We start from the raw sequence: 14,582 nt of genomic DNA on the forward strand, positions 1-14,582 counted from the left end.
GAGTTCTATATTTCCTGCAGTAGCAGTGTAAATATTGTGCATTAATGGTGGAAAAAATTGCTTGCATGAAAAGCCCCCAAATAATCAAGAGCTCTATTTTTAATAGCTTTCACTTTCTGATATATTCTGTATATTGCTTTTTTCAACCTGAGGACAATAAAGAAAAAGTAACATGGAGTATCAGTAGAAAACTGGCCATGTCGAAGAGCAGCTGATGCCTGGAATAAAGTTTGATAAATATCCTATTTATTTACAATTCTACAGACTCTCTCACTTACGTTTTGTGCTTCTTCTTTTTTGTCCTTTATTGAATTAAGGGCATCTGACTATAAACAAGGTTACGGTTATTTAATGAGTCACTTTCTCCAGTTCTGTTTCATCATGTAGCTCGTGATTTTAGGGGTTTCTCCATGCCTCATATCAAGAAAATTATTCGGCTTTAACAATATCAGCTTTCAGGAATTTCTGAATGTTAAGCCTCAGTCAAACTCTTGAAAGCCCTTGTTTTCCATAATACCCTGAAAACATAGGAAAACTACACCTACATTAATTTAACATTGTGAATAATTGTAGTTACTGTCTACATCAAGAATTTTATCAATCAATCAGCCTGTCAATATTATTTTGTTTTAATATTATAGTTTATTTATCAATCAATTATCAGTCAATATTATTGGTTTGGGTGGGGGAAGCTAATCTAAGTTGAGCATTTAAGTAAGCATGGCTGGAAATCCTAATATAGGAACAGTGAATTACCTTCTTTTTTACACAAGCTTCTATCCTTTCCTCCACCACACAAGTCATCCAAAACCATCTGAATTGGTACCACTAAATACCAGGGGTACTACCCCCATGTCATTAAGAACCTGGGTGGGTAACCCTTGAAGAAACCCACACTAAGTGAACTAATGACACTTCCATGGTTGAGCTCTCCTTGGAAAATGTTTCACTCCGAGCTTTTTGATAATTATGAATAGTTTTCTGAAACACTTTGGCAAGCACAAAGCCTTTTATATACTGGTTTAACTATGGTAAATTCTGAGAGATACTAGATTAGATTATCCTTGAAATGCCTTCCAGCCCCAAGAGGCTCCAGGGTCTCAAATGTGTCAGAAATGAAATAGTCAGTTCTTTGGAGCTTTCTGTTTGAACTGCTCAAAATGGATGAACTCAATAATCAAAGGTATTACAAATATTAATAAAGACATGAGACAATGTGAAGGGGAGTGTTGCTGCTGAATTACATAGTAGAGGAATCACTGCCTCACTGACCACATGCACAGAAACTAATTGTGAGGACCGAAAGAACTACATTTCTACGAACTCAAAGCCCTTAGTCAGGAAAAATTCCCATTAAACTTTAGTGAGAGAAAGATTTAGTTCCCTATCAGCTGCTACTGAGATTTGCTACATAAGCAGAATTGTTCCTCACTGGTAATTTTGGGGGAAGTTCTCTGCGAGTTGTCAGCCATTCACTGAATGTTGAAGTTCCCTTCAGCTGCATGACACCATTATTTCCACTGGTATTTCAAGCAGTTTCAAATCCAGTGTCTGAAACTTGACACCCGTACCAAGCCTAAACACATCTGGTTGATTCGAGGCCACAAATAGCTCTGGAATGTCTTCAACACCTTCCATAACTGCCATACTTAAAAGCTTCATTCCAAAATAGAGCTGACCCCCCCCCTCCAAAAAAAGCTTGTCAGCCTGATAGGACTGGGCAAAACTTAGAAATTTATGACGTAATGTATGACGCAATAATAGCAAACCAGGCAAAGGAAAGCAGCATCTTTTACACAAACAGGGATTTCTAAGTACACCATCTTTGAAGACAATTTTTTTTAAAAAACACACACACACACTGAAGATGGCATAGCCCCATAAGAATATTTAAAATATAAGTTTCATAACTGCACCAGCGTATGCAGGCGAGCGTGTCAATTGTCACTGGTGATGTCATGAACACCAGCCAACTGATTCTAGGGAATGGCTCCGGGGTATGGCGTGAAGACACACAGGGTGACCACTCTGTTGAAGCTAAGCAGGTCTGGGTCTGGTTATTTTCTGGATGGGCAAGCACCTGGGAACTACCTTGGGGTCCATAAGAGAAGAAAGGTGGAACAGAAATGCACAAAGCCAAACTAAAATTACACTAGGTGATGCCTTAAAAAAAAACCACACCTCTTTACCTTTATATTATCTGTTTTGTGATTGCTTTTTTTGCAATTGCTGGTTTTTATAACTGCTTTGAGTGTTGTGCTTTAAATGGTTGTAACCTGCCTTCACACTTTAGGGTGAAGAGCAGGTAATTAACTAAAATAATAGTTCTGCTTCTTCAGCATTCCTGATGTTTACACACTGGGCATTATGTAGTCACAGGGGCCGCCGTGCCTTATGCCTTAACACAAACTACACAACCTAAATATATTATGGTTTTTGGTACATAGATCGCATCACTTCAGCCTGCACACATTGGGGGTCTACCTGTGCATGCTCTCCTATGCAGACAAGGGTGGTTCAAACTACCGGTAGGCCTAGAAAAAACCCAGCCTATGCTGTTTCCAGCAGCATAAATTCATGCCAAGGTGGTCACGACATCCCCTGGCATGAAGTTGGAATGTGCAGGCTTTGGCATTCCAACACAAACCACCCCTAAACGTGGACTCGTGGTGGAAGGCCAAAACCCAAGTCTGGGCTAAATCCAGTCTGTGCTGGCTGTTTCACATGCCTGGCTCACCCACTGCAGCAAGCCAGCTCAAGCACTGGCTTTTCCCCACAACTGCTATGAGCTGAGATTAATAATGAGAATAGATAGCACAGCATAGAACTAGGAGAAGGGAGATCATGAGAAGGAAAACACAAGCTGTATTGTAAACTGCAGGGCAAAGTCTACATCCAAATGGCTTTTTTCCCTTTGTATTAAAAAACTGGTCTTAAAGTTGCACTTCAATAGCTGGCCAAACTCAAAAGTGCCCACTTCTGAGCCATAGGTGGACAAAGTCATTTGAGTAGGAAACAAAGAATGTGGCACTGCTTGCATAATTTAGCTGTGGTGTTTTGCAAATGTGCATGGCAGTTACCAGGATCGCTCAGTGCTCCAGGACATACTTATGTGCAAGAGGGAGAATCAGTGTGCAAGTATACATGAAGGAGTTGGAATGCTATCATATCCCTGGAATATACTCTTTCTCCAGTATTTTGGTAACGATAAGCATTCCAAACACAGGTATTCACAAGAATTACAACGCCCCTGTAAGGTTGGCACTTATGACCCCCACGCTGCAGATGTGGGATTGAGAACTGAGATTTACAGTAATTACTTGTCAGCAGCCAGCTGACGTGTTTGGGGCTGAGGTACAGTTTGAATTTGCCTTAGAACACATGCCCCCAGTCATTATGTAGTTTTATTATTGAGTTGCAGAACCCTAGCTGCATATGAGGTCCTTTTGGGGAAGAGCAAACAGATACTGTGCTCCTGCTGCTGTCAATGTAATGCAATGGGTTTTTGTTTTGTTTTTTAAAGCTACATTCTTAAGGAAATCAGCCCTGAGTGCTCACTGGAAGGACAGATCCTGAAGCTGAGGCTCCAATACTTTGGCCACCTCATAAGAAGAGAAGACTCCCTGGAAAAGACCCTGATGTTGGGAAAGATGGAGGGCACAAGGAGAAGGGGACGACAGAGGACGAGATGGTTGGACAGTGTTCTCGAAGCTACCAACATGAGTCTGACCAAACTGCGGGAGGCAATGGCGTGCTCTGGTCCATGGGGTCACGAAGAGTCGGACACGACTAAACGACTAAAGAACAACAACAACAAATATTCAATGTTCGTCTTTGTTTGTTTAAAAAAATAAAATTTGTTTAAATATATGTAAACTGCAATTTGGACCAAATCTGAGCCACTTAAAACATAGACTTTTAAAACATTTTTGTTTCCTTTTTTATGTTGTTAGCCACCTTGGGCAGGGTGGGTATTGTGACTGAAACACAGGGTTAAGATTAACTTTAAATTGAATTAAATCAAAACTTGATTCCTTGCACTATGGTCTACTTTCAAATGGCAAGTGTCCCAATTCACCTCAAATGTTTCAGTCAGAATCTGTTACTTGGCAATGCAGTTAGCACTGAAAGCCACTGTTAGCTTTGAAAGCCACTGATGAACTCAGATCAAAGTTGCAGGTAACTAGTTTGATTCCCTCTCCCTGTTTTTGATTTGCTAAACAGCTAGGCTGAAGAAGAACTCTAATGTTATTTCAGCTGCTTCTCATAAACTTTGTTAAAGGTATGGCACTACTATCACACGATCAGGGAGCTCACATGAAGCAGATAGTCCCAAATCTCTATTCCATGTGAACTTTATGCCAGCTGCACTCATCCTCTGGGAAAGCACAATGCACGATTATCTCAGTTTTGTTGAAAAGGCAGCTGAGAATCCCTGGGCATGTGATAAGAACAGTGACTTTTATCCACATAAAAGTCATAACATGAGCAGGAAAATCAGTCATGTTAACTGACCTCAGGTGGACTCCTTCAGATGAAAGAGAAAAGGGGGGGGAGAGAACCATGTCACATTTTAGAGGAAAATAAGGGGATCTATTCAAGGGGTTGGGCTCCTCTGCTCATGAGACTTTTTTCCCTCCACTGAGGCTTCTGTTAACAGAAAGGAGAAGGAAGACGGTTTTCATAAATTCCTCCCTTTATCCTGCAGCCCCCACCCCCTGTGCCACCTTCAGTGCTGCTGTGGTCCCCCAACATTCTTGAGCAGATGGGGGGATTAGTTAACAGCCACCTTCTTCCCCTTCTTCTTACAAAAAACCCAACTCCACAGGTTTAGAAATCCTTCCACAAGCAAAGGGACACCATTGGATACCACCCCCCAACCCTAATACTATAATAAACTATAGGAAAACACTCCTAATTACTTTGCAAGCATATGGTGGAAAATGCCAGATGACTAGATGCTAGAGAACAAGATCTGACAAGGCAAAGAATAAAGAATGCCTCCAATGGCAACCGTGTTCATAACAGAAAGGGAATCAGACAAGAACTGAACAATATCTCAGAAAGTGTGGGGTTCCTTTGCTCTCAAGACAATTATTCAGGCATAGTTTGATCAGGTCAATGATGTGATAATAGCCACAGAAAGTTGGCATTGCAAAGGTCATCCATGTCATTCTCTCCTGGACCTGAAATACAGCTTCTTGTACTCCCTTGACATACCTATCCAGCCTTTACTTGAAAACAGATAAAACAGAGCATGGTATTTTTCTTAATAATAATAATAATAATAATAATAATAATAATAATAATAATAATAATAATTTATTTATACCCTGCCCGCGGGTACCAATTTACCTTGCTATGCCCCTGGGCTGGGCTTCCCCAGCCACTCTGGGCAGCTTCCAAAAAAAAATATTAAAATACAATAATCAATCAAACATTAAAAGCTTCCCTAAACAGGGCTGCCTTCAGATGTCTTCTAAAAGTCTGGTAGTTGTTGTTCTCTTTGACATCTGGTGGGAGGGCATTCCACAGGGTGAGTGCCACTACCTAGAAGGCCCTCTGCCTGGTTCCCTGTAACTTGGCTTCTCGCAGTGAGGGAACCGCCAGAAGGCCCTCGGCACTGGACCTCAGTGTCCAGGTAGATTGATGGGGGTGGAAACGCTCCTTCAGGTATATTGGACCAAGGCCGTTTAGAGCTTTAAAGGTCGGCACCAACACTTTGAATTGTGCTCGTAAACATACTGGGAGCCAATGTAGGTCTTTCAAGACCAGTGTTATGTGGTCTTGAAAGACCTGAAACGACTTAAACATACATCAATAAAGCTATAGATTGTGATACTATTTCAGTGGTGTTGTTTTTTTAAAAAAAATCTGTCTAGATTGAACCCCCTATGAAGGTAGATAGATGGGTTCTTCAAAAGTTTAGTGCCTGGTGCCATTACTTTTCTTCGTGAACAAGCCACAAAGAGATTTAGAGCCCAGTCCTAACCCCCAGATCAGTGCTGCTGGAGAGAATTCGGATTAGCTGGAGGTGTCCCTGCACTGGGCTCACTGCTAGGTGGAGGGGAAAGGGCTTTGCCACAGAGACCCCCACTGTGCCCGCCAGGACTGCAGGCGGCCAAGAAGCTTCTGCCAGCCATAGCCAGTGCAGGGCCCGACAGTGTGTTCTGGGGCTGGACAGGAATCTGCTGGAGCCCAATTTAATCCATTTGCAGGAGACATGCCCAATGTGGGCTCCTGGGCTGTGCCAGTCTAGAGCTGGTGAAACAAAAAATAAAAAATAAATAAATCACCCTCCACCTACTGATCTGGCTAGCAGGAGGTGGCAAGGCTGCGGACTGAGCAGAGGATATAGGTGCTCTGTGCCTGTCTGGCCCCTCTTCAGATTGCTCTGTTATTTGTTGTTTATTTGTTTTTTCTCTCTTATATTTCAAACCAACATGTATTCTTTAATAACAAAAAATGCACGCTCAGTTTTGGGTTCAATTTGCTGTTTAGCCCCTAAATTTGTCCCAACCTTATGAAGTGATTCTGTGCTTCTATCTCCTTGCATCTCCCCCCCTCCCCCTTTTTAGGCCACTGAATAGAATCCAGCCCTGATCTCATTGGCTGATTTGACAATTCCGTCTCATTGATGGAGAGATGCCTTTGAAATGACCCTGGGTGAGATTAACATGTGAAATTATTTATGAGTTATGTAAGACAACTTAAACGATGATTAAAATACATACATGGTTCTTCACTACAAGTATACAGCAACGTCACATGGTCTACAACAGAGCAAAGCTTTAAATTGTCCTGATGTTTTCATCAGGAGGCCTGGTATTGATTCTGTTAACAAATCTTTCCATTCTCCTTCCTTATCCCCTTGCTAAAACTCATTATTTGATAGAGTAAAGGTTGTTTCATTGTTGTATTACGATTGGGAAAGCACCAATGGGGGTGATATATAAATACAATTAATTATTATTATTATATGTTTAAAGATATCTTACACAAATATTTTGTGTGTGTGTGTATTTGCACTGTGCTTTTATCCCACATCCTGACTCTCTTAGGATTTGCAATGAAAAATAATTATATCTAATCATTTTATACATACCCACACACCCACAGGATTACAATTTCATTGCTATGTATATATAAAACACATATAACAGCCCAAAGATACAGGCTTTTTGGGCTTAGATATGGGCAAACCATGTGTTCTGAAAAGCGATAAATTTTGTTATTCCAGTGATATAACAGTAAATAGGTTTGGGGATTGAGGAGTGGGTTTCCAGAGAAATTCCAGACTTGGAAGGTACATAAGGAATCATCTGGCAGTGGTTTGATTTTTTAAAGGCAGCTGATTGAAGCCACTTAGGGGTTTGGATGTTAGAAGTAGTCCCGGTGGAGCTGGATTAATGGGCAGAGTGTAGTGAGGCGGTCAAAGGTGCGTTATAAATGCAATTTGGCGTAATTGCAAATACCACACTTGCTCTGTTGTTACAAAGAAGAAAGACTTCCATTTCTAGTGCAAATTTCATGAGCTTTGAATTTACTCCAAGAAACTGCATATTATTTAAGTATAAAAAGTAATCCTCGTATCTGAGTCGAGTGATAGAAAATTATCTGTAGACAGCATGTAATTTTTTTATGAATCAAGCTCTAAATAAGGAAAACATGCGAGCTAGGAATTCAGAATAGCAGCAAAAGAGGGCTGATTTGCTGCTAAAGCTCGAGAACAATATTTAGTTTACAGAATCAATCTGGAAACAAAAGTAGTGCTTGCCTCAGCATAAAAGCTACAAAAATTATATAAAAAGAAGCAGTTGGAAAGAAAAGAAGAATTAAAGGGAGGACACAACCATGAAAGCTCTCATCGTTTCATGTGAATGATGAAATTGAGCATATCATTAACCAAGGTAACAAGGCCACAGGACTCCTAGGCATGCCTATGAAAATATTAATTTGTCCAATATGCAAAAATTCCTGCATATCTTTACTGTGGGGTGTGGGTGTGAATGTGTGCCAAAGGAATTTGCTGTGAAAAACTAAAAATGAAACATCCATTGGGTGTTGGGAACTCCACACATAGGAACCTTTTGTCACCACTGGGTTTTTTAAAGTGGAGAGTGAATGGGCACTCCATGCCACCAACTTGCTTTCACCATGCTTCCTCCTCTTTCTCAACCCCTTCCTTAACCGTCTTCTGAGCACAGCTGCCTGGAAGCTCCCAGAGTTGATATAAGTACAACTGTTTAGAAAGATGGTGGGAGAAAGGGTATGGGAGAAAGTTTGTAGCAGTCGGAGAACCAAGATTGCTATATGAACTTTCCCCCCAAACCCTTTCTCTCGCCATCTTTCTAAGCAGATTGTTCGTATATCAACTCTGTGAGTTAAGCTAGGCTAAAATAATAATAATAATAATAATAATAATAATAATAATAATAATAATGGACTGGCCCAAGGCACCCAGTGAGCTTTATGGCAAAGCAGAGATTGGAACCCAGATCCATCACCAAATCCTATGGTCCAAACCCAATATCATATCCACATTGCCACATTGGTTCACGCTATATGGTTTAGTCACTCCACGTTCTCATATGGCAACAAGGAATCAATTCAGGAGATCAAACAGGGAAGTCATTGTAAGCTGCTGGTTGCTTAAATTTCCAGTTTTAGGTTGCTGGCATTCAACACATTACTAATCTGGGCAGCAGAGCTAATAAAAAATATTTTACTCTAGTAACATTCAAAGAATTATTTGAAAGACAGTGTTTTTACGTCTAAGCACTTCTGTTTGGCCCCTATAGGCATAGCTGTCAACTTTTCCCTTTTCTTGCGAGGAATCCTATTCGGAATAAGGGAATTTCCCTTTAAAAAGGGGGAAAGTTGACAGCTATGCCTATAGGGTTACTATTCAGTGATAGGCAGTAGGAGACTTAAGCAGTCTCCTGGTCACTACCAATGTCCCAGTACCAATGGCCCTTATCAAAGGGGACTCTTTGAGAATTAAAATCTCTTGCCCTGACAGAAATCAGAATTAACTACCAAACCTAACTTCTGTTTCATTTTCCCCAGTGGTGCTCATCCAACAGGTAGCATAAGGACTTTGATATGCTGCTGGCCTTTCAATACTTTTTCCTAGCTCATTTGGCCACATGCTACTGGCATAAGACTATGACAGGATGGGCTGCTTTGCAGGAAACATCTCAGATAGTTGGATACAGTACACAGGGCTTATATTTTCTGTTATAGTATATCTGTCATGTGAATTCCAAACTCCTTTTAAGAATGACAAGAACAGAAGCAGCAGCAACAACATGGCTTCACTTTACTAAAGTAGTGTGATCCAAGTCACAAAACTTGTGCCAAAAAAGTGGGCTTGAGACCTCAGTGTAGTCAAGGACCAAGGAGAGATAAATCACTTTAAAACCATAGGGGAATATGAAGAGCACAGGTAAATAGAAGTGTATGGCATGAGCTAGTCAACTGGGCCACTGCATAAGTATTAGCTTCACTGCACTGTGTGAAAGCTGAATATGATATAACTGATTATAAGGCGACAGCATCAGACCATTCCAGAACAGCTGACCTACAAAGAAGAAGAAAAGTGTGGACTGCATCTTCAGACAGATCAACACTTTGGCTTATAAATCTATGCCCATTATTTGTGCTACTCTAAAAAGACAGGATAAGCACTAACTGTCCCCAAAAAGATGAGGAAGGGATAATGATTCAGGCACTGAAAGCAAAGGTTAATTGCAGTTCAGAGAGTCTTGCCCCGAACACAGAGTGAAATTTCTCATATATATTAATAGACGAGACAGCCATTCCATCGCTCTGGCTTTTTCCATAACTTTATCAGTTTAATTTGCAATTCACTTAACATTTACAAAAGAGGCCAAAGAAGAAGGAAAAGAAGGAAAAGAAAAAGGCGAATGGCCTTTACATTTTCTTGAAGTAAACTTTAGCTGCGTAAATATGCAAGACAGGTAGGGGAATAAGAAGGGCAGGCTTGTGTTAGTTTGCAAGTGTTCCCCCTTAACTTACCACTACTGTGCTGCTGTACCACCAAATTAGATTAAGGTCACAATACTATAAACACTTGCCTAAGGGTAGGTCCCATTTAATTTAATTCAGTTGAACTGAGTAGACATGCATAGGATTGCATTCGTAGTCTGATTAAATGGCCTTTTACTGCTCTGACTAAAGTTAGGATAAAACTATATCCTGATGTTTCCTGCTATATGAAGACTGATTTTGCTGAAGCTCACAAAACAAACATGTGTCAGAGATGAAGGAAACTTAAATCCAAATCTCCTAACTCCAGGACTAGGCAGTTCTATTGTGGGAGTGATTCTTCTCTTCAAACACTTTTTATTTGTGCTAAAACATGAGTCAGAATCTCACAGAAAGGAGAGATATAAAATAGATAATGGTCAGGAGGAAAGGAGTATTACATACAGCATTGCACATAAAGTCTTCCTTGCTTGTTTAAAATCAAAGCATATTATCTGCTTTTTTTTTTGCAAATCAAGGTGCCTGGCTTGTCAAATTTCCAGCCTTTCAATTGTCAGACTATGACTGTGGAGCTTATGGACCACCAACTTTATGGGATTCAACCATATGCCCAGATCCCAATATATGAGAAGGCCAGCTCTAACATAAGAGGTTTACGGTAGTAGTGTAGCAAACCATAATATTTGCAGATGGCTGCAATAAAATCATTCAGGAGAGGAAAGGTGCAGGGATGTAAAGCCTGCAAAGCTTTCCCCCCCCCCCTTCACCCAAACAAACAATTGCGTCTGAATAATGCAACATAAGGAATATGCACACCAATGAACCAAACAAGCTGGTGGTCCAAAATGCTACTTTATTTCCCCGCACCCCTAATCCCATGAGTATTTTAACTTCCTTTTTATTTTCTGCATAGGAATTTAGCTTAAAGAGGCAAGGAAAGAGTACTAATGTTGTGGAACACCTTTTATCCCTCAGTTTCAAAAGACTCAAGTGAAAGAATTTGTGTCTTTCAAAAGACACATCAATCAAACGGGAGTAAACAGTGTTGTTTTAATGCAAGATGTTTTGGATATTTCTTCATTATTCTTGTTTAGGCTTAGTTAGGATTTTGAACTAGATTACCACAGACAATATTGAAAGATACCGTAAATCACGGGTACAGTTAGGCCAACTCCACAGTTTATGTGGCAATCATTATTCTCCATCAGTTGACTAGTGTTACAGTGCATGTCCCTCATACATGCTTTCCATGTTGGCAGGCAATTTTTTTATTATTATTTATTGAATTTATATACTGCCCTATACCCGGGGGTCTCAGTGTTGTTGTTACATATAAACAAACAAAGAAACAAAATACAAGGGTAGAGCCACTCTTTGCCTCATTCCCCACAACACACCCCAAGTGTTAGGACACTGTCAGTTCAGAACACAGGTGACTAGACTGTGACAAATTAGATGCCCTTTTCATGATTCTGTCCTGTTTGGTGACTGACTGCTAATCAGCCGTTTGTCATACACACTTGCCTCTGTTGGTAAAAGTGTGCATGGCAATTAGGGATGGAGGATTTAATCCATTGGGTAAGTGATGCAGGAAAGGCCAGAAGCACCTGCCACTCATGAATCAGGCTGCCCTGTATTCTGGGGTGTATTCACTATTACAAAGTGAAGGACTATTTAGGGGAAGAGTTTTTTAAAGGATTTGAAAAATGTATATACACACACACACATATGTATATGTATGTGTGTGTGTGTCTATATATATTACACACACACACACACACTTAAACTTTGTTTATAAATTTAAAGTGAAAGCAAATTTTTCCAGATTTTGTAATGAATGTGATTTATAAATGCATAAAAAGCAAAGAGCATGCTGGAAGGCATAAAAGAAGATCTATTGAAATTTACTATTCATTCTGCTTCTTAAATAGAGGTGAATGATTCCCATTCCCACTATCTTTGTCACAGATCCAAGACTAGGAAAACATTTAAGAGATGAATTATTGTTAGGAACCATCTTACTGTTTGGGTTCATGCACATGTGTCATAGCTGCCAACTTTTCCCTTTTCTTGCGAGGAATCCTATTCGGAATAAGGGAATTTCCCTTTTTTAAAAAAAGAGGGGAAAGTTGACAGCTATGACATGTGTGTGTGAGCTAAACATGTGTATTGGTAGAGGAGACAACAAATACTTAAAAAGGGAAGGCAACAGTATTTGTGTTAAATTACCTATATAGAAAATGAGCTAGAGTTTGACTAGATCTGATTTTCCTAAAAGGAGATTCAAGTTTCAGTCTTTTTCAGATACTTTTTTTACCCTAAACTACTAATCGATGGATAATTCTCCATGTCTAATATAAAATAGCTTTTAATTTTGGTACTCTGTAAGGTAACATGGGGCTCACTGAACTGTTTCTTCTTCTTTTATATAAAAAGCACAGGACCCTTAAATTCTTGTCTTTCTGCTTACAGGCAGAGGTCCCCTGGACCAGTTCCCACATCACCAGACTCCACAGAGTCAGAGCTTTGATCTTCAGGGGTTCTTCCCTTCAGCTCAGTAAGTGAGTGCCTTTCCATCTACCTTGCCAGTCCAAGGCAGTGCACCAGGAGAGAGGCCTAAAGGCAAAAAGATGCCCACCTGCGCATCAGAGTGTTGACTCTTTAAGGATTGTAGCTTTCAAAGAAGAGGATCAAGCCTAAGCTTCCCTCCAGTGTTTGTTGCAAGATGTGAATGCCCTGTGGGCCCTTTGGAAGACTCCACCACCTGGGCATAATTTTGAAGGCAGATAACCTTTTTATTCTAAGAGGTTAATAATGCCCTCCTCACGTTTTACAATGAGAAGAGCACTCTATACTAAATGCAGGTTTTAAGGTCTGCTTCTCGCAATATAGCCATCACATAGATGCCATTTGAAACTGGTTTTGTGCAGCAACTACTCTGTTAAGGCAGTTTCAGGGAACCCTCCTTAACTGCAGCCATACTACGAGGAACAGACCTGAAGAGGAACTGTAGAAAACAAGCAACCACTCTTACAGTACACTACCATCTGACTGATAAAGGGATAACTTGTTAAGCGTGCAAGGAAGGTGTAGATAAGCGTCAGGCATTTCCAGACCAAAAATTCGGTGACGATGCTCCACTTCACTGTACAGATCATCAGTATGTATATACGCAAAGAACTGTACAAACTCAGGTTCCCTCTTGGTTCAACTGGACTAGCACTTTCATGTGTATTAATTCTCATATATACATATTTAGAGAGGCAGGCCAAAGGGTAAGCTTTAATATATTTTGATCAGGCCTTTAAATAGCAATGTAGGTGATTAATCACAGGTGCAAGAGATTTAGCTATTGTTAGTCCCCCACCCCCTTACATAGATGCTTATGGGCAGACTGTCTAACACAGGGTTTCCCAAACTTGGTCTCCAGCTGTTTTTGGACTACAACTCCCATCAACCTTTGCTAGCAGGACCAGTGGTCAGGGATGATGGGAATTGTACAAACAAAAGAGTACAAATTTAACATGTGAAGGGGGGGGTCATACTGAACTAAACAAAGCACACAATTTCTTCCTTGTTGAATGCCTTAAGCATATGTTGCATCTTATGTTGCACAAGTGTGCTCATTAAATATTATGAAAGGTACCACATGCAAGAAAGCTTGTCTCTACACGCCGTAGCCATTCGTACCTGTGTGCTCATATTTGTGTCGCAGAAGGGAACTGCTTTTCTGGAATGTCTTGTCACATAAGTCACATGCGTACATGCCACTTTCTGTCTTCTTGATCTTCTTTCGGGACAGGCAGGAGTCGGAGTCTGTCATGTCATCAAGACCTGACATGTAATCCGGAGTTCCATCAAGCAATTCTCCCTGTGATGCAACCAAATGGTTTATGTAAAACATGTTTCCTTCCCTTGTTCTGTGATGTTATACAATATCCTGCGTTCCTATAGTATGTTAGTTACTATATTTAGTTTCATCCGTAACCAGGTAAGCACCCTGAGTTACAATAAGCAGCCTCATTGGCTCACACTCAACTTTTTATCCCATTGAGTCTTACGTGAGTAGTGCAAAACACGTATGTCCAGAGCTGCACCCGAGAGAGTATGTTTAGGATGCCACGTGGAGTCTGAAAAATCATCTGATGACACGGGGCTGCCACAAAAGCATATTCTCTCAATATCTCCTATAACATCTGTGGTGTCTTAATGTTGTTTGCTTTCTGCTGTCTCTGCACATCCCTGGCTGATGGGCTTGGGGAAGTGCGCAACATGGCGATGTCACAACATGGGGATAAATAATCATTACAAGGTCTTCATTGTGGCAGATGCTTTTGCAGTTGCTGCCCTGTATCACTAAGAATACAGTTTCAGTCTCAATTGGCATGGGAACCCAAAGCATAACAGAAAAGAAAAGAAAAGGCAGAAGCTGGCAAAATTGTGACTGCATAAGCAAACTGAACCCTTTTACAGGCTATCATGCACTCAGTCTCTCCCTATGCTGAGGGAGGGCATGAACTAATAGTGTGTAGTACTGATGGCTGCTCCTGAAATGCTGTTATGAAATGCTA

At 40.6% G+C, this 14,582-nt stretch overlaps 1 protein-coding gene across 2 annotated transcripts in view; it reads right to left on the bottom strand.

Moving 5' to 3' along the window:
* Positions 1-14,582, bottom strand: part of ZEB2 (zinc finger E-box binding homeobox 2) — a 163,768-nt gene that overhangs the window by 2,972 nt on the left and 146,214 nt on the right. The window contains exon 8 of one of the 2 annotated variants that reach the window (XM_033164342.1): positions 13,702-13,882. The exons of the other annotated variant lie outside the window; for it this stretch is intronic. Coding sequence (XP_033020233.1) covers positions 13,702-13,882 — 181 coding nt within the window. The remainder of the gene's footprint in view (positions 1-13,701; positions 13,883-14,582) is intronic. 2 annotated transcript variants of the gene reach the window in all.

This window comes from Lacerta agilis, chromosome 1, assembly GCF_009819535.1.
Source record: "Lacerta agilis isolate rLacAgi1 chromosome 1, rLacAgi1.pri, whole genome shotgun sequence".
NCBI classification, from domain to species: domain Eukaryota; kingdom Metazoa; phylum Chordata; class Lepidosauria; order Squamata; family Lacertidae; genus Lacerta; species Lacerta agilis.